The sequence below is a fragment of the Corvus cornix genome, chromosome 3 (assembly GCF_000738735.6).
Source record: "Corvus cornix cornix isolate S_Up_H32 chromosome 3, ASM73873v5, whole genome shotgun sequence".
NCBI classification, from domain to species: Eukaryota; Metazoa; Chordata; class Aves; order Passeriformes; family Corvidae; genus Corvus; species Corvus cornix.
The window spans coordinates 5,754,910-5,780,817 of record NC_047056.1 but is presented as its reverse complement, the minus strand read 5'-3'; the positions used below and the strand labels follow the sequence as shown (position 1 = coordinate 5,780,817).

Here is a 25,908-nt window from a genome sequence, read left to right as displayed (position 1 = left end):
GGCGCTTTACAGTTTGCTGTGCAGACTCTGGCATATTTAGTTTTCTTCAGAAATGAAGGGTGCATTTAGTGCATGTAAGCTAATAAAATTTACTTTTCCTAAAAACAAATTAAAATCAAGCTTCATGGATTTTTTTTTTAGTTATAATTTTCTGTTATATGCAGTAATATCACCAAATCTTCAGTAATAATAATCGGTTATATATCACTTTAACTTTGCATCAAATCCATTCACTTTTCATAACACATGCTCTGTCAAACCACAACATGCTGAGTGTTATCCAGTTTCTTTTCTTGCATTTGTGTCAATCCAGAAAGCTGTAACACACTCTCTTGAGTTCAAAAGTTCTGTGTTTGTCCTAAGGTTGGGAACCATTAACATCCTAAAAGTGTTAAGGTTTCTTAGAGGTAACCTGCTTTGATTTTTACTTACCTTTTTCAATATTCTTTCTTAGTTTCTCCCCGCTGAAATCAGGTCAGATATTTGATGAAGGTAATTTTTTTCTTTTTTCATGAGTATTACACTAGTTATGAATTTTGTTCTGTTGAGGAATAACATTCAAATATCCTTCCTTGGGGTTACTTTTATATTGCCATTTCTCACCTAGGCTAGGAAAGGAGGAGAATGCATGAAATGAAAGAAGTTATTAATTGTGGATTTTTAGAGCTCAACAGACATTGTCCTTTTTGTTCAACGTTTCCAGCTGAGTGGTTTATTCAGCTATGCCCTTTGTGAATATTAAAAAACCTTTTCTGTGTAACCACCTCAAACCAATACCAACATGAGGATTTGCCATCCTACAAACCGTTGGTGAAATTGCATTAAAAGTCTAGAAATAAGTGATATTTTATTGAACTTTGTGTCTTCCAATATGGCCTCTTTATCTCAGGGGAGTTTTAATTCCAGCTGCTTGGTGTGTCCCATTCCCTCTAGTGAGCCTTGCCCTCAAGCAGGTAACTCTGCACTGTGCTTGTGCAGCCTCAGAGAGAGGCTGCAGTGTATCAGGGACCCAGGAGCCAACCAGAGGGAGAAAGGGGGCAAAAAGGGAAATGCTGCATTTGAGGCAGTGTTCTGGTTAAAGCATCTGGGGTTTCCCTCTTTTGAGTCAGCTGCTACCTCAGGGATTTGGGGTGCACACAACTCAACAAACAAAAGCAGATTGTTGTAATGACAAACTGCAGGATATTGAAGCTTTCCTTGCATTATTTCAAGAATAATTAATCCTAGAAAAGTCAATTTCAAAAATATCAGAGAAATGCAATATATTAAACATATTTACTGAAGTAATTTTCAGCCAGCTCATTGAAGACCCTGCATGCAGTGGAGGAGGACACAAAGACAGCTGCAATAAAACATTTCAAAATTTCTGTCCTTTAAGCTTCCCACTTGGCAAAACGTTCCAATAGTTTGGGTTTTGATCTTTGTTCAAGACAAAAACAGATGTCAAAACATGTTCCTTCACAGCAACAGTTATATTTTTGATCAGCTTTAATGGCTTTTGGAAGTATGAGTTTCTTCAGATAGAGTGCATTGTTGTCAAATACAAAAAATAAGACCTCCATTAATATCTTCATTCCTTTCTTATATATTTCTCCCCTTTGCAAATATCCTTGCATTTGTATGTTCCCATCATGATGCGTTTTCCAATATGATTATTGCCCTCCCCCAGTAGGCTTTGACATTGCAGAATGATTGTGCTGTCACAAATACTGGAATGCCCGAACAGACACGATTGGAAATGGTCAGCAGATTAAAAGTGTTTGCTTGAAGTTTATTCTTTGGTTTGAAGTAGTGGGGGGAAATATTTGCATAAATGAATTTTTAATAGATGCCAAAAATAAAAAGCTGCTAAAGAAAATGTAGCTTGTCTGCATTATCATGCAATTTTAATTATGCAAGCATATATGTTCTTTGTGTATTTTGACTTATGGCCATGTGAGACACATGAGTGAACTGTCACTCATGCAGAATTAATTCTAATTTGTCCATATAGGGGAAAAAACCCTGGGAAAACATGATAACACTTTTCATTGGCAGCAAACCCTAGTTGTTGTTAGTCATTTGAGAAAATCATTGTTAGCAGACTATCCAAATTCTGTAGGTCAAAGCCTTCTTAAAAAGAGATGTATTAGCACATGACTAAATCCACTACAGGAATGGATTTTATCTACTAAGGAACTGTACCCTTCTGTACCATAATGTTTATTTCAATTTTTCTTTCCCTTGAACAAGAGAAAAATATTTTGATTCAGTGTTTGGCAATTCAAGCCAGGTTATTGAAAATAATAGTCACTTGGAATGTACCAAGTGCTATTTTTAGTGTAGTTACTTTTCTACAGTATTGCAAACCAAAATCTTTAGTTTCCCACTAAATACAATACAAAAGTAGTTTGTAAAGAGTCTTTAGACTTTGCACTTCTTGTCCCAGAAGTAGTTGTCACTGACATGTAGGGCAACAAATGGATAAAGCAAGCATGGATTCTGAGATCTATAATTTTTAATAATCTTTAAACTAGCTACAAAATGTCAATCACTTCACAAACTGACAGGAGACATAAGGAATTTTCATATTACATGCTGTAAATGATATTTATCTCACAGTTTATCTAGAGTTCATTCATTTAGGTTTTTTAATTATTTTTTAATTGTCAGCTACTAAACATCTCAGCGATTTGGTGTGCATAGCTCTAGGTAAGCAACAGAGAACTGTACCGATAACAAACCACATGGGGATAGCGACTAGTAAGAGAGAGCCTTATAAAAATTACATTTCTTTGCACCAGTTCATATGGTAGTTGTTTCCTCCAAAAGATAGTCTTCAAAAGCAGCAGACAAACCCAATATATTACACTTATTTCTTTTTGTCTTTGACATATTTTCAGCCAAGCTTTTATTTTGCTGGCAATGGCTAAATGGTGAGTGCCAAATCCCTCTTTATTTCATAATTAAAAAAAATGATCATGATTAATAACTATATATATATCAACAAGAAAAAAGTGGCACAACTGCAAACTTGCTGGTATAACATAGTCCCAAAAGAGTCCGAATACTGAGCATGCTTTTGTTGTCATCGTTGGTGTGCTACTGCCATGGGAAAATTCTTGTTTAAGTAGGAGTCTAAAAGTCTATTTATTCCTCATGCATAAATGCATAAATCACATCACTTTTTAGTGCAATGCTTGTTATAGTAATATAATTCCACATTGTCTAATCATGAAATCATAACAACAGATAATGGCAATGAAGAACTGAAGACAGCAGGTTTAAGTGCTTAAACATCATGATACCCAAAGACAGGAGCATGGCAGTAGCTCTGTGGAATGTCACAGTTTTACAAGAACAATACTGTATATTTAAAGGTTAACAGCACGTTTAGCATTCCAACAGTGTTGTCATTCAGCAAACATCATTAAAAAAACAAAAAAATGAGGAGAGGGAAAAAAAAGGAAAGGAATCCAAAATGGAAACAAGGAAAGGAAAGGAAAAACCCCAAAAAACATCATAGTGAGCTATAGCCATCAAATCAGCACTATGTACAACCTTTGGAAAGAAAGATATCTAGAAAAAAATAATTACAAGTATCATTTTTGGAAAGCTGACAAACTACACAGGACAACATTTACAATGGGGCTGATATGTGCATGTGTGCAAACCTAGTAGATAAATACCATGATAAAAGCATGAAGGTGCTGCCCTGCTGGACAGCATTAAAAGGAAATGCACTTCTCTGCATTTAACCGCTGCCCAGCATCTTTGTTGCACGCTGGTTGGCTTCATCAATCCTGGTTTTGTTGGAATCAGCCTGGGGAAACACAAAGGAAAGAAAGATGAGTACAGGGAAGAAAGAGAGTATGAGAGAGAAAAGGAGTACAGGGAAGAAAGACAATTCTTTGTGGGTACCTCCATAATTTTGGCTAGGTTACGGAAAAATGAAGCTTGAAAATACTGGAGAGCTGCTTTTTATAGTGGCATTAGGGACTCAAAAGGAGATTTACTGGTTTCATGACACTTCATGTAGCCTTTGAGCAGAGCTTTTCTGTTTGTGATCAGCTCCGCTGAACTCCTGTAAATGCTGTGCCAGATCTGTAGCTGGTGCTGATAATAGCACTGGTGGTACTGATGGTAATGGATGACAGCATGAGAACTGGTGGTGTGCATCTGCATTTTGCTGGGGAAAAGCTTCAGAGACCTCTAAGATTCAGTGGACCTGGACTCTGGTCTAATTTAGATCATCAGGCACCAGTCAAAACTAAAATTTTGGTCAGTGTAGAGATTCGCAGGAGCAGAGAAGCTGGATCATCTGATGTAGGAAATGCTGGCAAAGATAAATTTCTTTGAAAAGATCAGCCTGAATATCTTTGGTCTACATGTGAAAGGAAAGGAATATGTGGGAATGATGCCAGTACTCCACAGTTCACCAATGTAGTTGCAAGACAGAGTAGCCTCTTTCCTTGGGCAGCAGCATAAACAGGAGTTAAGGAAAGGCTGGGATTCTACTGTGATTTGAAGCAATCAGACTGGAATTTAGTCCTGCACAGACTGAGCCATTAACTGCACTGTTTTCCCTAGGGTAACACCTGTCGTGATTATTAAATGCCATTAATAAAATGGCACCACTTGGGAGGTTTGGGAGTTCTCTCTGAGTGGGAAGATGCTTCGACCATGACTTTCTGTAGCTCTGCTGAAGTTCGTTTTGGAGACTAAAGACACTGTTTTAGCTGACAAAAACTGGCAAAGCTCCACTCAACCCCACGTTGCCATGCCGACTTATTCTAGCAGAGGCACTAGATAGAAAATGGTTTCAATTTTTAAAATCAGACCTGTGGGAAAGGTGAGAATTGTGTTGCTGCTTTAAAAGCATGGGCCCCAATAGCAAACTCTTTCTGTGGTTTGATGGCTCCATTTTGTTAGCTTTGATGATTGTTCCCACATCTCTGCGGTGTATCCAAATTGTACAGATTTATTTTAAATCTCCAATTTGCAAAGACAGAATGGTGAAGCAACTTTCCCACATGCATTTAAAAATCCTTTAAAAATGTTTATACTGATGTGCAATAAATCATTCTGAAATATCATGGGCTTTTCTCCATAATTGTTTTGGAAAATGCTATATAGATGTGCATTTTTAGTGCAGCAGCATGTGCCAGCTCCTCAACAAAGGTAAATCAACAAAACTACTCATTGCAAGCCACAGTCCCTTATTTTAGCCATGAGTTTGACCTTGTCTACCACAATTTTGTGTGCTTTTGCCAAAAGGTTACCTGAAAAGTTAATGGGTTTGGAAGCAGTTACCTTTGTCATGAAATGTATGAATATTCACTGAACAGTGACAAAATATCATGTTCCTAATGATGTTTAGACCTTAGTATCTGGTGAATGACATTGCATTGAAGGCAGTGAGAGTCTTGTGCTGACCTTCCCACTTAAGACAGAGTGCTTTGAGCCGTTCCTACTTTCCTCCCAGCCTCTCATTTATGATAGATTTTAGGGCCAGGCTCTTCTGGTGATGATCTCTGTGCCATTTGACCTACTCATCCTATCCTCATTTTGGTTTTTGTCCCTTTCTCTCTGATCTGAGGAAAGGATAAATAAAGCCTTTTATTCATTGCTGTCCTGATTACTGTGCATAGGTCAGATTACATCACTGCACTATGAGATTGCTCTGGTTTGGGTGCATGCATCTAATTTAAGGTAAATCCTTCAGGAGCATTTGTGATGCACTCTGGGGTACTTTGGGTTAGCTTTGTGATGTACCCCAGCTTTCACAAACTGTGCCAGCCAAGAGTCTTTCTAATGATCATAACTGACCCAAAGCACAGTGCCCCAGCTGGTCAGGAGAACAGGCCTGGCAATGCTGTCAGGGGAATGAGGGTCTGTTGGCATATTTCATTGCAGACTGGATGTGCGTGCAGTTGTGGTTTCCCTATTATCCAGCTAACCATCATTTCTGACTTTTATAGAGGGTTTTATTAATACATTGTGTTCTTTTTCTAGTACCTCATTACTGTGTGTCTTTACTCTGGGAAATTTGGCTTATTTTTCACTAAGACTGAAGACTGTCTTATTTTTGTGCTGCTCTCATGACAACTCCTCTGTGTACAATGCAAATCCATCTTTCACAAATGTGTCACTGTTCCTTAGCCAAGGGCCCTGGGTGATTTTATGAATCCCATTCACTGCCAATGTTATTTTGCCATTGCTGTACAAAATGCCAAGGTCTGTAAGAAGACCATGTAGACTTGGAAGGCTGGTCCCTTAGCTCACTGCTCTCAGCATGCATTGCCTAGAGGTTTGGCCCATGTGCTTTATGTGCACAGAGGGCCTGGTCAATGTTTTCAAAATCCAGATGTTTGCAAGCCTGAGCTGGTAGGAGAACAGTGACTTGTTGGGCTTGCTGTATTTTGGGATAGGATCCTGCAGGCACAGGTAGGATGCCACTGATTTCCATCCACAGGGTACATCTCCTGCCACTGTGACATGAACAGGGGAGGTGGGAACACAATAGTGCACATCCTCATCGCTTTGGGAAAATAATGTATATAATAGGCTTCTTGTTTAAAGGTACTTATGGTGTAGGCTGTATAGACTCCCAGTCCCTTCTCACAGTATAGAGAGATGTGCTGCTTTCTAGTTCTTTTCATATGGATAGCAGCAGTAAATCCTTCCCCTGATGCTCCTAGTTTTCCCAGAAATATGAAACGGTGCAGAATGGCATCCCAGTAATACTGTGCATTTTCCAATACAGTCAAACACATGCAGCTTTATAAAACAAGACTTTTGACCAATGCAAAGCCACGTGCTCTGCAGTGCCAGGTGATGGCCTCTCTGTCAGGGATGATCTTCCCACCTTTCAGACAATGTGTACTTCACCCAGTTCTCTCTGGAATCCACCTCCAATAAGGAAAGCTCTTGGAGTGAATCCCTCAGTGCAGTATTTTCCTTAACTCTTTTTACTAGGCTCTGATATAGTTAACTGATGTGAAAAACAGGGACGGACATCCTGCTTGTGTGCGGAGGCTTGCATGTGTAAGAAGGCTCAAGAGCACCAGCTCTACCGCTTGAGGTCAGAATTAACTCTAAACACCATGTCTAAGTCCTTGGGTTACACCCTCAGGTTGTGTAAATCTCAGCGGAAGTGCAGAGTTGTGTTGATTTTACACCAGATGAAGATCTAGCCTCTTATGTCACTTCAGCCTGGCTCTGCCTGTGCCTGGAGCTCTGCCAGTACCAATGCAGATGGCTTGCAGATCTTGGGATCTAAGGATGGCAGTGAGCTCCGAGCCAGGCTTGGAGGGGGCTGCTCTCTGCTTCAGAAATCTGCAGTGCAGGTCTGGCACAGGAATGCCGTTTTAGGTGGTGATTTTGCAGAACTAATGCTGAGCTTTTTTATTCCGCTGGGGCCATGCAGGGCCCAATTATGCATAAATAACTATATATATATATATACATAAACACACACCCTCCCCCAAGAGAACAGGTAGATCTCTGTCCTAATGTTGTTTTAAGCAGCACAACAAAACTGGCTGCACTGTTACCATATGGCAAAGTTTTGCTTAATAAATCCCCATCCTCTTTTGGGGACTGGTCCTCCAAGCAGGTGATCTAATCCTGAGCCGCTCATGAAGTTTCAGAGGAAGGAAAAGCCCAGGAGGGTTTAAAACTTTCCAGGAAGTTCCAGGGCAGTCAGATCCATGCCCCACAGTTCCGCATAGCTCAGGACACTTGTCCTTTTTCAGAGCAATTGCAGAAGGAGCCTTGATGTCAGCCAAGGGGTCCCCTTGCAGTTGTGTGGCAAACTCAACAGCTTGGGTTCAACCCCACCTGCACTGGAGGCTACTGCAGATTCACAGCAGTGAGCTCTGCTTTGGCCCAAGGATTTGGAGGGAGGAGAGAGGAGCTATTTCTGTCCCTTGTCCTCTCCAAGCAGAAAGGAAAACACAGCCCCTTTCGGGGTCTTCTTCGAAATGGCAGCTCTTACCTTCTCCATGATCCTGTCAATCTGGCGGTTCTGTGTGTCGATCTCGTTGCCCATGTCCAAGGCCATGTGACGTAAGTTGCCAATGATGCCGCTGACCTGCTCGAGGTTCTCATCCATTTCATTTTCCCGGGCATCATTTGTTACCCTGGGAGCAAAACACCAATTCTTTAAAGCAGAGACAGGAGATTTCCCCCTGAAACCGTGATTCACCCGAAACCTCCACTGCATCCTCTGTCACTTGTCACCTGAGGAGCAGGTTGCTGTGCTCAGCTTTGAAGAAAAGGGATTAATGAGTTGATAACCTGAAAAATGTTACGTGCTTATTTTTTGCATTTTGGGCTCAGTTATCTGGGTTATCAGTGCTCTGTTTGTACTGCTCATGTCTGCTGTTACTGAGTGTTGCTGTCTGAGCTGGCAGTATGTACCACATCCTGCACCTCTCTGCAGTGATCATCCTTCCCAAAGAAAGAATGAAAGGGTGCTCCATTTGGATCTGTGTGTGGTTAGTATTCATGGGAAGTGCTGGAAGGTGGTGGAATTACAGCTATAGTAGCTCCCCTCCTTGAACTGCAGATAGTTAATGAATACTGTGCAGTCCTTGTATGCTTGGGGCTCACAGAGATATCGGGGAAGAGGTGCTTCAGCTGTGAAAATCCTGACCTAACATCCTATTTAATTAACTGTATTTCTGGTGAAAGACAGAACCAGCTTCTCTCAGATTTACTGGCTTCAGTAAAGATCATTCATCTCTCATTCTTAGCACCATCTTTTGCAGTTGCTTGCTCTTTGGAAGAAAAAGCTTGTGCTTGAGCCAAGGCCCAGATCAACTCTCCAATGACTGAAGAGACAGGTGGTGACTGATGCTGGGAAAAGCAAACTCTATGGATCCCACTCAGAAAATTCCTACTTTGAGCCTCTTACACAATTTGTGTTCATGTAGGTGCCCAAGGGGTGCTCCCGGTTATTTGCAGAACAGTTATGGTGTAGCATAACTTCCTTCATTGCTATTCTATTATCATGCCCCAGCCTTCATTTTGGTGGGGCTGCCATCCAGAAATAAAAAAAAAAAAAGTGAATGGCAGACCCATCAAACTTAAATGGCAACTCCATCCCACGCTCCAGATTGTATGACAGCATTGTTTCTATCACACTGACTTCCCTTTATCACAGCAGCCAAAAAAATAAGTGGATAATAGTTTTTGGAAAGATAATTACTTATTAATCTAGTGTCCTTAATCTTCAGAGATCAAAGCTTTGCCTACTGGTATGCTGTTATCCATGCTGATAGCATTGTCATCTAAATACATGCCCCATAAGCACTGTAATCAGTAGGTGCTTTGTGCTGGATCCCTATGTGATGTGGGAAGTTTGCAGTGCGGTTGCCATTAATATAGCTGTGTGCATTAGACTGGCTTTCATTTGAGAGCCCAGGCATTCCCACTGTTTCTCCATAGCTGTGGCTTCCCAGCAGCTGAGGAATGGGGCATCATTCCCCATGCAGTGAGGTTTTGAAGATACTCATGAGCAGGGGAGGGATGCACCTCTAGTTTAAAGCATTTTTCAAGTTCTGCGCTTGGCTCTAAGCTTTGGCAGGAAGCCTGAGGCCTTTTTGTTGTTGCAAAGAAGGGAAGGGCTGCTTGATGCTTTGGTACATCTTCTGGCAAGGATGGATAACGGGCACTACATGCCTTGAGACATAATGGCAATAAGCTAGTATTTATCTGACACTTCATTTCTAAGGCGTTTGACAACTGTCATTAGTGAGACCCATAATAAGGCCTCCAGGAAAAGTGTTCACACTGGGAGCTGGAGTGCAGAGGACAGTGCTGGCTGGCCATGGCTGTCTGCACCCTCACAGTGTACTGTGAAATAAATAAATAGACATTATTTATAGTTTATTATTGCCCAAATCTGGGCAGTCTCAAAGAGGAAGGTTGGGGGTTGTGTTTTCAAGCATCTTCTGGTTCTCAGGGCCAAGACCCTTACTTCCAGGGTTTCCAGCAAGGTAACCATTCTTTTCACTAGAGCGCAGGTGACCCTCAGGGCCAGGAGAAGTCACTAGATGCAGCAAACCTTTAGGACGTGTCTTAATCACCATCAGCCTGAATCTGAGTACCGCTTGGTGGAAAACCCTGGCTCCATCACATTACCCGGCACCTCTGAAGGAGTTAATGAGCACCACAGAACTCATGACCATATGGAAGAAATCTAAATATATCAGTGACAAGGAGAACAGAGAGAAAACAGTGGATAAAAAGGCTCACCTGCGGATAAAGCCACCACTGATGGCCATCTGCTCCCGTTCATCTACGACACGTGCAGGCTGGCTGGCTACAACACCATCCTGATTATTGCCCCAGGCCTTTTTGTAAGCATCGCTTGATTTAAGCCTATGCGAAAAAGATGATGAGTAAAAAAGCATCGAGTGCACAAGGACAAATGCAAAACTCTTTACCTCTCCAAGCTAAAAGCTGAATCAAGCAAATGAATTTTCAGATAGAGGGTCATTGGTTGTATACCGATATATCATAACCCTGAATAAAAGGAGGGGGTGGGTTTTTGTTCATTTTTTACTTTACTGCCACAACAGTGATGGTCAGAGGTTTAGTTTCCAATAGGGTGAATTGCAATTGTCAGGTCTACAACACTGCACACAGGTTTTTGGATGTTGACTTAGTTTCCAGAAAGAAGGAAAATTAAAAAAAAAAAAAAAGAAAAAAGAAAAAAGAAGAGAAGAAATACAGATAAGTAGAAAACATTGTTTCATTTCAGTGACACATATGTTTTGACATCAAACACAGAGAACGTACTGGCAGACAGACATAAAAACAGAACTGCCAAGTATAGTGTGTACATCACATCACAGCAACACACCCTCTTAGAGAAAAATGGATTTGGCTGGAATTTAACATTTTACCATGCAGAATATTTGGCTTCTGTTGATATTTTTTCAATATGTATGTGGCATAATAGGCATTTAAAGCCACTGATCTTTCCCAAGGTGATTTGGGGATGATTTTATCATAGGGTTCATTAGATTTTTCAAATAATATATCGGTACTTGAAAATAGTAATCATACATCGACAGTTGATGTACAAACCTTTGTCCACAGAGACAAAAAGTAAAATAGGCAGAAGTGAAATGAGTGCAGGAGAAAATAAAAGATACGAGCAATCTAGCATCAGAAAGGGAAATTTTTCTACATTTTTCTTCATGCACCAGCTACAGGCATGAATAAGAAGTAAAGCATTCTCACTAGCACAGTTGCCCCAATAGTTCATCATACCCTTAATGCATCAGCAGTAACAGCCTTCACAATAAGCAAGACACAGGCAAAAATGGATCATCACCTCCTTCAGGAGTTTTAAACCACAGGACTTCAAAAACAGCCTAGCAACTTGTTATATTTGTATTTTGTGGCAGTCACATTAGCTTTCAGAGAGCCATTTTTAACTGAGCTGCCATGGATAGAAAATTAAAATCCAGGCACCCCTAGAGTGGCAGACTGACGTGCAGCCTATTTAGGGCTGCTGTCATTGGGGTCACCAGGCAAGACTGAACATTTTAACAGGGGAATGTGAGGGTTTGGGGTCCACAGGTATAAGTTTGTGATATTATTCTGGAAATGGGGCAGCTTCCAACAAAACCACAGGGAACTGCAAATATCTCTGGTTTTGCTGTTCCGTGGTCAGCTCCAATCAGTCCTATAAACAGCCCTGTGGCTTGGATTTTGGGGGAGGAACTGAAGGTGCTTCTGGGGGATTTGGGAAAGGACATGGCAAACCCATTTCTGGTGTTGTGTTCTCTCCATGCCCCCTGAAGCAGCTCAGTTTTAAATGAGCCTGAAGATGTGTTGTATGCTCCAATACAGAATTAAAATGCAGATTAAAAGAGGATCTTTCCTACTCATCTGTTTTGTTGCTTATTTCCTATTAAAGTTTGTGAAGACTTAAAAAGATTATGGTTGGCTTGTTTAATTTTAGTTCTCTGAAGCTATACATCAGCTTTGGCATTTCTAGAAATGAGTGGAAGTAATTCTCTTGCTGCAGATACATTTACAGGGTTTTGCCTGTTCTTTAGACCTGTGCAACTTTGGCAGTGAGATAGTCTCTGTGTTTAAGGTAAATGACTTTAGACACCCAGAATCTGATCTCTTGTTTTCTTGTGGACTTCCAATTAAAGTCAACAGACGGAGTCTGGATCTGCTCATGGTCAATAGCAATTGTCCTTTTGAATGCAACCCGGTCAAAGTTCCATGCCGTGGGCATTTTGGGTCTCCTGAGAATGTAGGATCAAGCTTTACATATTTTTAGGGCTCACAGAACTGTACTTTCACTATATATCAGGGTAGAGTTACATGTGAAATGTTAATCTTTTTTAAATATATGCCATTAATCTCCCACCAGCCAGAAGAGCATTAAGGGATCATGGTGATTCTGATGCCCAGAACTGTATGGATTTCTCTCCCACACTCCACTCCTCAGAGCATCATCTTATCTGTACCAGTGGAGTCCTGGCTTAGTGACTCAGGGAACAGCCTCTGAAAGCATTGTTCATCCATACTCTGAGCACTGGTTAGCAATGCTGACCTATGAAATCAGTCTGCAGACTGATAGGGTCACAATGCCTTAGAGAAGGGAAGAGACACCTTTACAAATTAATGCCCCGTACAGCACCTGCAGAACCGTTCTGTTCTTGCAGCATGACGCTGCAGTCGTAGCAAAGTGGCAAATGTTTTAGTGCCACATGCCAGGTGCTAATCCCATCCCTGTCACATGTCTGGCTGTCAGTTCTGAGTTTTACAGCTTGCACAGTGTGGGAGATGTAAAGTTTCTGCTGTATTCATACCTGCAGCTCTTGTGCACCAGCTCCTCTGGTGCAGGGCAGCAGGGCTAAAGCCTGTCAGAGCTCATACCACTTGCAAAAGGGGTTTATGCAGCTCTTCCCATTCCTCCTGCCCTCTCTCCCATTGCTCTTCAAGGCAGTAATAATTCTGGGCAAAATGTTTACCCGAAAAAAGTATTCAGGGCTTGGTACAAAGAAGCAAAATAGATTTAAAAAAAAAAAAAAAACCTGAGGCAGTATCTGCATTGTGTCCCAAGGGAATTAACTTCAAAATAAATGTGACTGATAAGGCAAAACCCCAGTCCTGATGTTCTGATTTTTCACAAAATACCCCCTGAACTCTATGACACCTCTCTTTCCTTTGGTCTTGATAACCAGGGTAGGACCTGGCTTTGGCTGTGAACAAAGTTCACCCAGAAAGGGAGTTTAATACTACAGCAACACTATTCTCTGTTTTGTTTCCTGCACAGTCTCTGGCCAACCATTTAGGAATGTTTTCACTGCAACCTGGCTTCATGACTACTCACTGCATGCTGGATTTGCCATTCCGCAAGGACTTGGGATTGGTCCACTTTGTCCCCGATTTCCTACACCCACATAACCGCACATCACATTTTCATTTGGCATTTAAAACAAGCTTTGCATTACTTGGAGGACGGTTTCGTTCAAGTGTGATGGCATGCAAGCAAATTTGATTTCAACATTTCTGCTTAGTGTACGTGCTACCCAAACGAGACAAATTTGGCATGTTGAGGTTTTCTCAAATTTGTTGCCTGTGGCAAGACGAAAACCATTTCAAGTTGGCTTCCAATTATGAAATGTCACATCTCTTTCAAGATATCAACGAGGACTATTTCTGTTGAACAACAAAAAAAGGTGTGACTTTCATTCACAATTTTGAGCAATGTTTAGTATGACCTCTTCTGCATTTTTCAGCTCTTTTCTTTATGAAACTTGTTTGTGAAAATACGTTTCAAAATTTAGGGTGTCCAGGAATAAGGTAGCCCCAGAGTTTTTTTTCACTGGAAAATGGAACCACTCAGTACACTTTGTGTAAAATGTTGAAACTTTTACCATTAAAAGGTGTCGACAGTGAAGCTCTCACTGCAGTATGCCTGATTTTAATGCATCTACAGTAATTCCCAGTCAGTTGTCTATGCTATGAGATGAATGCATTTGAACCAGAATCGTTCTTTCTGCATGCCACATGCTCATCCTGTCCATGTGCCTAGCAAGGATGAGCTTCACAAGGCCTTTGGGATCAGCCTTAAGTGCTCAAAGAGATGAGGCAGGCAGCACCTACTTGTTACATGGACAGACACAAAGACCACAGAATTTTCCTAGGTCCGTCAAATTCTTTTCTGCTTCTTTCATGTCCTTATTGATTTGGTCCATTCCCTCTTCGATGCGTTCCAGTTGTTCTGATTAAACACAAGTATTTTATCCCCACAGAATGAAGCAGATGGAAAAGGACAAAGAAAAAAAAGACAAAAACTTCAGACATTCACTGTGACAAAAAACTGGACACCACATAGCAGAGCCGGTACCCAGTACCTACTTGTTACAAGGACATATGAAAAGGCCACAGCATTTCCCTAAATCTTTTAAATTTTTCTCGGCCTCCTTCATGTCTTGGTTGATATGGTTCATGCCTTCTTCAACACGATCGAGTTGTTCTGGTCAGGACAAAGGGATGACAGTGTGGAATGAATTGTATTTTTGTTTGTTTGATTTTGTCTTCAACAGAACATGAAAAATGACCATGTAGAACTGAGTTAATAATGACATTACAATGCATTAATCTGAGCTGATGCATTGCTGAAAGGATGTATGCTGCATTGGATGCTGAAGGTTTTTTTTACTAGTATGGGAAGAGTAAAACAAAGGAGGAATTTATTTGAAATATATTAATATAAACAAGACGTAATGATGTAGAAAGGAAGGGTTATAAAGTTCAAGGTCCAGAAACATAATACAATACATCAACTTACTATGACACAGTGACATCCAGGAGAAAGAAAGAGTTATTATTTTGCATTTATGTATGTTAATATTAGAGAAAATATGTCGTTCCATGGAAAACACTTCAGTTACTTACGCTTACAAATGCCTTGGAATTAGGTGGACTTGGGCAGCACAATTGCTTTGATTAGTGAGTGAGAGAGCTGCTAGTTAATGGCACCAGAAATGGAGTGAGCTGTTAAGGGCTTGTATCCAGGTACCCTTTTCTCCCAGAGGCTGAGGAAACTGAGACCTGCCACTTTGACTGGCGTTGGATATTGATCTCTAATCTGAGTGTGGCCTCAGGGCTGGTTTTCTTCCTGGTGTGGGTGCTGCAAATCAGGAGTAACCTCAGTGAACATGGAACAACTGAAACCACTCCAGGAGCCTGATGCTCTCCGGGAGAGGGTCACCAGCTGTGATGTTCCTTGTCTCTGGCCCCAAGGGACCTTATGGAAACAGCCATTGAGTGAAGACTCGTGTTTTCAGTGGGGTCACTTCTGCTTTGCTCCAGGGCAAGTTAAGAAGCACCAGGCCCAGAAACCAGCCATATATAGACCCTGTTTCTCTGCTGGCATCAAACAGAATTTGGCATATTTCCACCTAAGGCTGGTGGTGGTTTAGGGTTTTTTTAGCGACCTTGTGGCTCAGAATAACTTAATGTGTTAATTTTTTTCACTTTTAAAGCTGGGCAAAATGTCCTAGAGGAGCAGAATGCCACGATGTAAAAGTGTAGGAATGGATTCTCCACTGATGTAAACAGATAGGGATCCAATGGGACCAAGGGTCCTGTGTGGAGTCTGGAGTAGGGACGGCATTTTATATGGGATTTACATTTTACACGGGATTTACATTTTACACCATTTGTTCCTGAAGGATAAACTCAAATACTACCCAGGATCAGAAAGTTACTTGGAGCAGCATTTCAATCCATTAAAAATTGTAAGTGTACCTAAACAAGGAAAAGTAAAGCAATCCCAGTAAAACATGAATACCTCCCTATTCCCCATATGGAATAGAAAAAAAACAGAATTAGACTGTAGAGGAAGGAACTAAAAGCACTGGTTGTAGAAGAAATTTAATGTCATCCCTGACATTAACTGAGTCCTATCCAGGAAAAAAAGGCATTTTAGAAGAAAAATCATATGCATATTGACGTCAGTGTAAAGCTCTTCTTGACTTCTTTGAGAACATGAATAAGCCTAATTTCTTACTTGGGTTTCTAATAACAATTGAGGTTCAGCTTTTCAAAGCTTTCTGGGGGGTTTAGACACCCAGTTCCCATTAAAATTAATTAATTTTAATGGGAAACAGGAACCTAACCCCTCGAGAGCCTAGAAAATCCTGGGCTAAATTATTCAAGCTGGAATAATTCAAGTATTGAACTTGTGCTCTTTGTTTAATTTTTGCATGAGACTGGGCTTTGAGAAGGAGAGGTGCCATGTCAGTCTGGTGAGACTCATCTGCTTTTCAGCTGTCGGTTCTCATTCTCCTCATTGGATGGGCCTCTCTCCTGATACCAGGGGAGTTATTGATCCCAAATTCAAGGATTTATTTAGAGGATCAGAGTTACCTGGCACTGTCCTCTAAAAGGGGCACATATTGTGTAAGCAAAGGATTGGGAAACTAAGAAGGAAACCTGACAGAGAGACTGCACAAGTTCTGCCAGATAAACAGCTGAGCTGAGAACCAGAAATGCAAGGTTGGATTGCCTGAATGCACATTGCAATTTAGGCTTCAGCAGAAGCTTTGGTTTGTGTCCGTAGGCACAGACTGTCGTTCTTATCAGAAATGTGAGTCTGTGGTAGAAGGGGACACCCCTCCCTGTGCTCCTGCTCCTCACTAACCCCGGGTCCTGCCTGCTCCTGCAATTAGGCAATGCTTACTCTCGCTCTGGGAAGCAGCTGTGGGAGTGGGAGCTGGCTTTTATGCTGGTTCATGCAGCATGATGGGATTTGCTATGCTTCTCTCACAGACCCCGAGCTCCTGCTTGCGAGAGCTGTGCTTGCAGAGCCCCTCTTCAGTTAAAAGAAGGCTGTACCCACATGTGCATTTTGACACTGAGGGGAATGAGAGGCACTGACCTTTCTTCCATTGATTTTCCTGCTAGTGCTTCTCTAACCTTGTCTGTCCAGTGGAAAAAGCCAGGTTAACACTGCATGGGTCAGTCCTAGATCTGGTACCACTGGTGGCTTTCAGTCTAAGCAATTCTCCTTGCCCCCATGCACATTGTCTGAAGCCATGTATGTAAAAGGGCCTTTTGAACTTTCTTTACCTGTTTCCTATTCTGCCTAAATAAATGTGTATTGAAGAGTATATTTGACACAACTCAAAGACTTCCATTTAAATCATAGCCCTCTCTAGAATCCTGACTTTATCCTGCTTCAGAATTTGTGTTTGATGCCTGAGCTATTTCTGAATAGGAAAGGGAGCCACAACTAATTTATCTTCCATTAATGGAAACCTCATCAGTGTAAAAAACCCCATGTCATACTTGTAGCCCAGAAGTCTAGACAGCTGGCTGCTGGTCCTGAAACCACTTGGTAGCTGTTAATGTTGTGGGATGGATTATTAACTGGTTTGAATCAGCATAGTTATGCTGGCTTCATGGAGCAACACCAATTTATACCTGTCAAAGATCCGGTCCCACAGGCAAGAAAATAGATTCATGAGTCTAACCACAATTATTGAGGCATAAATATTATAGTGGAATTAACTTAATGAGGTCACACTGGATTTGTTTTGGTATAACTGCTATTAAAATGTGGCCCAGAATGAATCACTGCTGGTAGGAAATCAGATGGCTATTGAGAGGTTAATTTAATGTCTGTTTCCGTAGATCTTCCCTATTCCAACGTTCTGTGCTGTATTAAAGGTTTTAGGGAAGATAGTTTGCATATACTGCCATGAACCTACGCAAATTCACGCCTACAAGAGATAATGTCTTTTGTCTTCCATTTAGAGAAGCCCTTCAAGGTCAGCGTTTGAACATCGTTTGACAGTTTGTTGCAATATTATTTGAATAAACTGCATCTATATGTTTATGTATGATATATGATATATACGTAAGAGAATTGGTGCTGGCTGGAAGCAGAATACACATCAGAGATAAGTTTCATTGAGATTTCCTTCATTTTTTTTCCCTCTGGAAAACTCTGCTAATTATTAGCCCTTTTTGTATATTGATGTCTGAGAACACCACTTTCATTTCAAGGTAGTGACCATAAATCTTCTCCCAGATCTTACAGCAAACCAACGGAAGGACACAAACAAGAACAGTTTTTTACCTGTATCATTCTATTTGTGAGTTACTTCTGTAAGATAACTGAGGGCCCATAAGCTAGCCCTGTTAGTTTTATCACAGCATTGTGGCCATTTGCCAGTGGGTCTTTGCCAGGATCTTCCGTAACATCCTGGCAATTCCCCATCCTGTGACTGATCTGGGTTAAGTGGCTGGGGCAGGGAAGCTGTAGCAAGGGCATCCCTCAGCTGTTCCTGTGGTCTCCTGAACAAAAACAGCTGCAAAAACATCTTACAAGGCATTGGTAGCAAGACCAGCACAGAGCAAGCGTGGTGTTGCTTCACCTTTGCATCCCCATCTGTAATGTATAACAAATATTCCTTGACTGATGTCCAGGATCTGGGGCCTGTGCTTGAATGTCAGTTAAATGCCTGTGGAGATCAGAACTTGCTCCTTTGCCTGGAGTATTGTGCAGTGAAGCAATTTCCCCTAAGGACAATTTTAATTGGAGAAAAAAAGAAAAGAAAAAGGGCACATTGAAGAACACATTGTAATCATAATTGCGTACACGAGGGTTTCATTTGAAAGTCAGCAGATTAACTATGTCCAATGCTACGCCATGATCCCATTTTCCATAGAGGAGAATCATATTGGAGCGTAGTATGTATCTGGGACAGCCTTTTCAGAAATCCTGAACCCTGACCTAGCTGTGCTCTGAAAGGCACTGCTGGGCACAGATACCAATGGAAGAAAGCTGGAGGGGAGAGCTGTGAGCCCACATGTAGCTGTGCTAAAAATAACAGTAGACAAAGGCACAACCTGCTTTGTGTGGGTTCATTTGTCTTTTGTTCTGTGCTACAATTTCAGCGTAATTAATACCAATTCCCCTGTGGAATCAGGAGTAGTTGTGAGTTCCTTTTTATTTTGCTAATTAGCCATAGCATACAAAACTGCCAAACTCACAACTCCTGCAAAAGGAGTGGAGGTAAGCTTGCATGGGTACCATCAACTGGTACCAGTGCTTTTGTTTGTAGGATTGCCCAGTTATTTCCAAGTTTTATCTCCTTTTTAAGCTTGATTTGGAGTAAGATCTGCTGGGTAGGTTAATCTCCTCCCCCTGTTCCCTGGCATTGCTGGTTGTGCATTTGTGGTGCAAGGAGAAAATTCCAATTGCACTGACATTTTCTTAGTGTCTTATCAAAGTTGTGGCTATTCCTCTATCTTGTCTTGGATGAAAAATGACTGTGCTGCTACTGTTGTTATTGGAAAAGTTTCTCCCCTCCACCTCATTTGAAATACAGGAACAAAATTCTTCTGTAATAAACTGCACGAGGACATCATTACACAAAAAATGTCCTTGAAGGTCCAAATCTTTGACCATGCTGATATGCCCCGGTGATGGGAGTTTCCTTTGGATGAAGACAGCTACCAGTCTGGGACCTTTTCTGTGTTAACACTTCAGGTTTACCTTCATATCTTTACTTTGTACTATTAGGTTTATTTGTACAGTCTGTTTTTAACCAAAATGCATCCAAATATTAACATTTTTCTAACTTAGCATGCTTTAAAGAAGCAGAGGAATTGCCATTGCTCAATAATCCTTTGCAGCATTAATTTTTTCATGTAAATACAAGTATTTTTGTTTAAAGACTTCTATACATACTTTTATTTAAATCATTAATTAAGGGAGCTTGACTCAAAGCCAGATTTAAAAAAATGTAAGCATTATGGATACATATGGGGGCTGGGAAAGGCTTTCTTAGTGAGGGAAAATACCCAGCAAGGAGAATCTAAACTCCTAGGTCCTTCCTGTGGGCTCTCTGGGGGAAGAACTGTGTTGAACTGGTTTGGGTGACAAATACCTGACCCAAAAAATGATAACTCTTGATATTGCAGAAGGACTACTCAGGTTCCCATTCTACAAAGGACGCTGGAGGAGGTCTCTAGTTTTTATGGGAGTGCCATTCTCTGTGAAACAGAAAGCTCTTGTGAAGCTCCAGATCTCCGAGGGTCATGACAGACTCTGTAACCTGCTGTGCAGCCAGCTGTGCTAAACCTTCGGGCAACAGCATCTATCCAGGCTGGCTTTGTGTACAATACCTGGCACTGTGAAATTACCTTGACCTATTGCCTGTTATGATCCCAGAGACTACTGCTTACTGATACCAGAAAATAGTTCTGCTTTGCAGTATTTGGGTTGAATCAGCTCAGAAAGGTTTTTCCATGTAAGGTCTGTTTAACCTCAAAACAAGCAATTTTGTAAGGAAACCTAGAAATGGAGCTTCAAGCAAGTGCAGAGATTAGATCTTCTACCTGCCGCCCACTGGAAAGATCAATGTCATGTTTTCTGTATATTTAACACCTAATAATCTTAAGTGACTTGTGCAGTCAGCTGCAGAGAGATCACATGGCAGTGTTAGCAAATTATGTCCTTAATCTGATAATCTGCTGAGACATCCGTGAGCTGCACACATTGCACTAATTACAGAGGGTTCAAAGTCATCATTAGTGTATTTTGCCCAGTAGTGTCCTTTATTGCTAAAATGAAATAAAAAAATTAGCAATTACTGCACTTACATATGGTTAAAACGGAGAAAACTTAATTAAACATTTAGCATAGTACAAGGTTACAGTATTTGTAGGGTTTGTAACATTATTTGGCTGTTTTCCTTGAGAAATCCACACTGTATAGTCATAAGCTAAATTCACTGAACCACTAAAGGCATGACCATAACCAATTTAAAGAGGCTTCAAAACTGTCTGATTCTTTCCTACAGGTATTGACTAACTGCATCTCTGGCTGTACAATAAGCATTTCAGGTCTCACTGTCAATAAGGGTTTAAGACTGAGTTCCCTGGACTCCAGAGAGGTGAGTGTGTCCAGCCTCAGCTCCTTGGCTCACCCAGATTGTCCTTCCTGTCATGGCTACAGAGTGAATCAATCAGACATACTGAATACAGGGGTTTAGCAATAGTAGAATTCCAAAGTAAAAAAAACCTACCAAAATTCAGGATTAAAATCAAAATAAATCTCCCTAGAATTCTGTGGGAAAATAGCAGTTAAAGAACAGAAACATATGTTCCCAGAAACCACTAAAGTTTCTGCTGCTCTGCCTGTGAATTACATTGCAAGACACACCTGGGTATTCCCAGACTTTCTTTGACAATATTTGTGATTTATTACAACTGTATAATTCACTTCTGAAATAAACCACATTATTTAGACAGGTGCCATGTCTGTTTCAACGTAAGTAATTTCTGGTTCTTTGTATTCAGTGGTAGTTCTTTTACTGCCTTTTTTTTTTTTTTGAAGACAATAAAATATTCTCTGTAATATTTTTCTTGTCAAGACAAATCGATGTGACAAAATTTGGTTGGGTTAAATTCTCCTCCCTAAAGAGGGGATGTTGGGGGAAAGCAATGAGACATACATAAAAGAGCAAATAGAAGAAAATACTTTCCATTTAGGTCTTGTTATTACTTTTCATTCATTATAGTGTCAGAGAGGAAGGGACATTACAACTGGAAAGGACCTGTCTGGTTCTGCAGTCCGTTTCTCAACAATTCCATACCCTTGTTTATTATCATCATCTGGGTTTGATGAGTAATACAGCATTACCTCTGCAGAAAACATTTCCTAATAATAATTTTGTGTCATGCCACATAGTAAATAATAACAGGGGCCTTTGGGGGGCTGGTCTGATAGAGAGTAGCAGAAATTTATACTCTGTTGATTTATTGGAGCCACCATTTTGCTGGGGCTGTGGGGCTACAGCAAATGAAGACTTAGTAGTTATATTGAGAGGGAGAGAAAGCTACCTTTTCTATGTAGTATTATGAAGGGCAAAAATGTAATTTCCTGGAATGTATTGAATATATCAGGCTCTGTCTTTGTCACTGTCATCCACAGGAAGGTAGTCTAAGCCTGAAACCTGGACAATTGTAATGAACTGATTGTGTCACACCTTTTAATGCTAGAATTCTGTCATCCCCACCACCTCACTACTGTACAAAAAGTAACTGAATTTTACACAAACTAAACCTGTTTTACCTTTTCTTGGGTTGCATTTATTGCATGTCTTTCATTTGTGACTTAAACAAGTGGGAAAATTATGTAGCACCTGCATAAATAATGCTGGATTTTACACTTATAGAGACAAATCTTCTCATCATGTATCTGGATCTTGACCCAAAGCTTGCTGAAATCAAATGGTGATTTGGATGAGTTCAGCCTGCAGCTCTCTTTGACATTAATGGGAAGCAGATCAAAAGAAGTACAGACTCTCAGGCAGCTGTTGTACATTTTTCTCTGTTGGACAACAAAGCTAAAGGCAAAGAGGTTTTGGGTTCTCATGCACAACCACACGTATTTTCTGTCCCTCATTTCCAGGGTTGCACACAGTCAGTACAGCACTTTGAGAAAGGTTATACTTCCTTACTGAAGCAATCTGAACTTACCTCCTTGCTCATCCAACATAACCAAAGTCCTGATACCAGCATCTTTACTCTACATCCCAATAGTGGTAGCAAGGTAAGGAGAGAGAGGGGGAGAAGAGAGAGAGAGAGAAAGAGAGATCAGTGAGGCAACACTCAGCCCTTGGTATGGGACATAGGAAGACACAAGAAAAACAGTGAAAGGAATGACCAGGGGCCTGATGGCACAGTCCAAAGACATTATGTGTCTGGACACTGTATAAGGAACCAGGTACTCTCCATTGTACCATCAGTCTCCTGGATTCACTGGGATACCGGACTTCTGCAGAAAGCACTAAGCCATGGACCTTGCGATTAAAATAAACACTTTGCACAGGAGTAATTTCTAAAAGGAGAAGATTCATCTCCGAGTTAAATGAAGCAGGAGAAGGGAGGATGGGGGTGTCGATATTGTAGGTGGATGTTAATCTCACAGGAGAAATTCCCAGGGAAAACAGGTATGACACAAACATGTTTGGGAAGGAGGCACAGTGGTTTGTGCACAGCTCTTGCTGCTGACAGAAGTCAGAAGGCTTACCTACTTAGGAAATCCATCTTAAAGCAGGCTAATATTTAATAGGATTAAGCCATATTTTTTGGCTCAGTGATCTAATAGATATGGGTTTGAGCCAAGTTTTAATACAGTCAACAGACACCTTTAGCATTAATGGACTTTGAATTGGGCTTGAAGGTAGGATTTTCAAAACACCTACACACTGAATCTGCCTCTGCTCCCACAGCTTAGTGGGAATCTTATCACTGCCTTTACTGGATACAGGGTTTGAGCAAAGCTGAGCCATTCACAGCTCCCACCTGCCTAAACCAGTGGTAGGGCATCTTTCACAAGTACAATTTTTAGTATGCGTTATCATCACTCTGGGATGTGATCAGGTGTCTCCGGTTTCTGGGTGCTGTGGTACTGAGCTATATCACACATCAAATTATCTCCTTTTTAATTACAAAGGGGAAACCAGCTCCATTCTGCTTGGAGCAGTGATAACATCTGTGAATAATTAATGGCCTGAATGATCTCCTGACTCTTGCATGTCAATAACTAATGCAGTAAGTCCTCTGTGGCCTGACAGCTTGACAGCAGAACTACCTGGACATGTGCAGCAGTAATTCACTTGTTGCCATGATCATAAAGCTATCCATGCTCCTGTGAAAGAGATAAGACCACCCCAGGTGGTGGTGTCGATTTCGCAGAGGGCAGGGAGAAGCCCACAGTTGCACGGCTACATCAGGAACAGAAAACTAAAGTCCTGACCATCCATCTGGCTTTTCAAGCCACCCTCCCACTCCTGCAGGCAAATAAAGGACTTCATGTTATCCTTCCAGCCAGCAGCCCTGCTCACTGCTCATCAGTTTTTGTGGGAGCAGAAAAGTGTCTCTGGCCATCAGCTGCCCTGTCCACGCTCACAGGGCACTCCCAGGCTCCCACAGCCCACACTGGTTCAGCCACAAGCCCAATCCTGCCATGCTCAGGGCTGTTTGCCTGGTGCAGCTGGTGCTTCTCTGCTGCACTTCTGAGGATCCTGCTCAGCTCAAGAGGGACATGAGGTGCCTCTTGTGCCCTTCTCTACCTCTCCCTGCACTCCCATTCTTGTCTTTAATGTCTACATCACTGCAGAAACTGGGAAAAACATCAGATGTGTGCAGGCTGGTTTGCTTCCTCTTTTTAGAATGTCCCTGTGTGAGTTGCCAGATGGACAGAAAAGGCCTCCTGCCTCTCCCCATGGTCTGCTTGCAGCCTGCTGCCCTCGGGTCAGCCATCTACCAGGCACCCACTGCTCTCTCTCCCTTCAAGTTCACACTGCATTTACTTGAATCCCAACCAGCTTTTATTTTTGCAGCCTTTAGAAATTTAGGGTCCAAGGGTTATCTTAGGTTTGCCAATTTAGAATAAAGAAACCACCTTAATTATCTTATATTTTCTTAAGCACTGCTTGTGCAACAGTCTTTTATTGGGTCTTTCTATACTGTTGGTACCCAGGGAGGTTTTACCCCCCCAGATTTGTATGTATTTTAACAAACATACTCATGCAAACACAAGAAGGCTGCTTGGGTCCTGAGTCACCCTGTGTTTCAGTAAATATGGTGCAGTCTGACATGGGACCCTTCCAAATATTGAACTCAGAAACCTTTAGTTGGTGCTGTGATAGTTGATGGCTTTTGGTGAATCAGACATAATCAGGCTGAGAAACATTTACTGCTCTTTAACCCTTATTTTCCTACTGTGTTTAACATCTAAGCAAACTACCTTTACACAGCTAAGATGTCCAGTGACCTGAACAAGACGTGCTGAGAGATGAACTCAGCAATTAAACCCTATGGTTTGTATTTCATATCAAATCTTTACACAGAGAGAAAGAGGTGAAATTTTCTTTTATTTACCTGATCATCAGTGCCTTTTAATTTTATCAGGCAACACTGTATCTCTCTTAAGAACAGCCTGCCACGGCATTAACACAAATGTGAAAATTTTAAAGGGTCTGCAATGAATAAACTTGTCTGCATCTGTGGTCTAATCCAAAGCATATTGAAGCTAATAAAGAGGTGGTGACTGAAAAGGATGAGGTGTGATTCAGACATCAAGTGACAATCTCCTTCTGTTCAAAATTTCTATTAAGCATTAATTTTCAGCTTTTCCACAGAAAGAATTAAATGTGTAAAGTCAATTAAAAAATAAATCACATTCATGCATTTAAAATAGAAAAGAAAAAAGAAAAGCTCAGTATTTCCATTATGACTGATATTTTAGATAGCTCAAACCCCAACCTGTCTGTAAGACAGAACTATTCTAAAAATGTCTTCATCATCCAGATGTCTGAGCAGGAGAGAAACACTCGGTGACTGACCCCCAGTGACAACAGACTGAGGCATCTCTGGAAAGTACAAAACCTCAGCTAAAGGAATATAGAAGAAGAAATGTGCCAAACAAGTGTGTTTGGGGGGCAAACACAGAAACTCCCCTTGGTCTCAGCGGAGCAGGTGTCACTTGAGCTGGTTGCTGGGACAGTGTGTAACAGGAGGTGATGAAAGCTCTCCTGTGAAGTGCCAGTCCAGGAGAATATGTTTTACAACCTCTGCCCCTGAATCCTTGATGACAGACTCGCATCACCATGGGCCCAGTGGCTATGTTGGGTTTTTCTGGTCCTGAGGGCTCAGGAAGGATTCCCACCCACATCCAGTGCTCTCCAACATCAAGGACATCCTGTGTGGGAAGCTATGAATGGGTAGAACTAGTGGGGTCCATCATGGTTTGAAATTGTGTGCTAAAGTTCCACCTTGGCCAGGATTAGGTTTCTTCCTTCCTTTGCAATGGAGGAATGTGTTCAGACCCTCCACAACTTGTACAGGCAATCCTGT

General features: G+C 41.3%; 1 protein-coding gene across 2 annotated transcripts in view; it reads right to left on the bottom strand.

Moving 5' to 3' along the window:
• Positions 1 to 2,475: 2,475 nt before the first annotated feature.
• Positions 2,476 to 25,908, bottom strand: part of SNAP25 (synaptosome associated protein 25) — a 61,994-nt gene continuing 38,561 nt past the window's right edge. Inside the window, exons 4-8 of one of the 2 annotated variants that reach the window (XM_039568792.1) lie at positions 22,525 to 22,573; positions 14,383 to 14,500; positions 10,243 to 10,368; positions 7,979 to 8,123; positions 2,476 to 3,802 (exon numbers count right to left, since the gene is read on the bottom strand). In XM_039568792.1, the coding sequence (XP_039424726.1) occupies positions 3,734 to 3,802; positions 7,979 to 8,123; positions 10,243 to 10,368; positions 14,383 to 14,500; positions 22,525 to 22,573 (507 nt within the window). In that variant the 3' untranslated portion in view covers positions 2,476 to 3,733. Of the gene's footprint in view, positions 3,803 to 7,978; positions 8,124 to 10,242; positions 10,369 to 14,127; positions 14,246 to 14,382; positions 14,501 to 22,524; positions 22,574 to 25,908 lie in introns of both variants that reach the window. The other variant, XM_039568791.1, reaches the window with a different exon arrangement.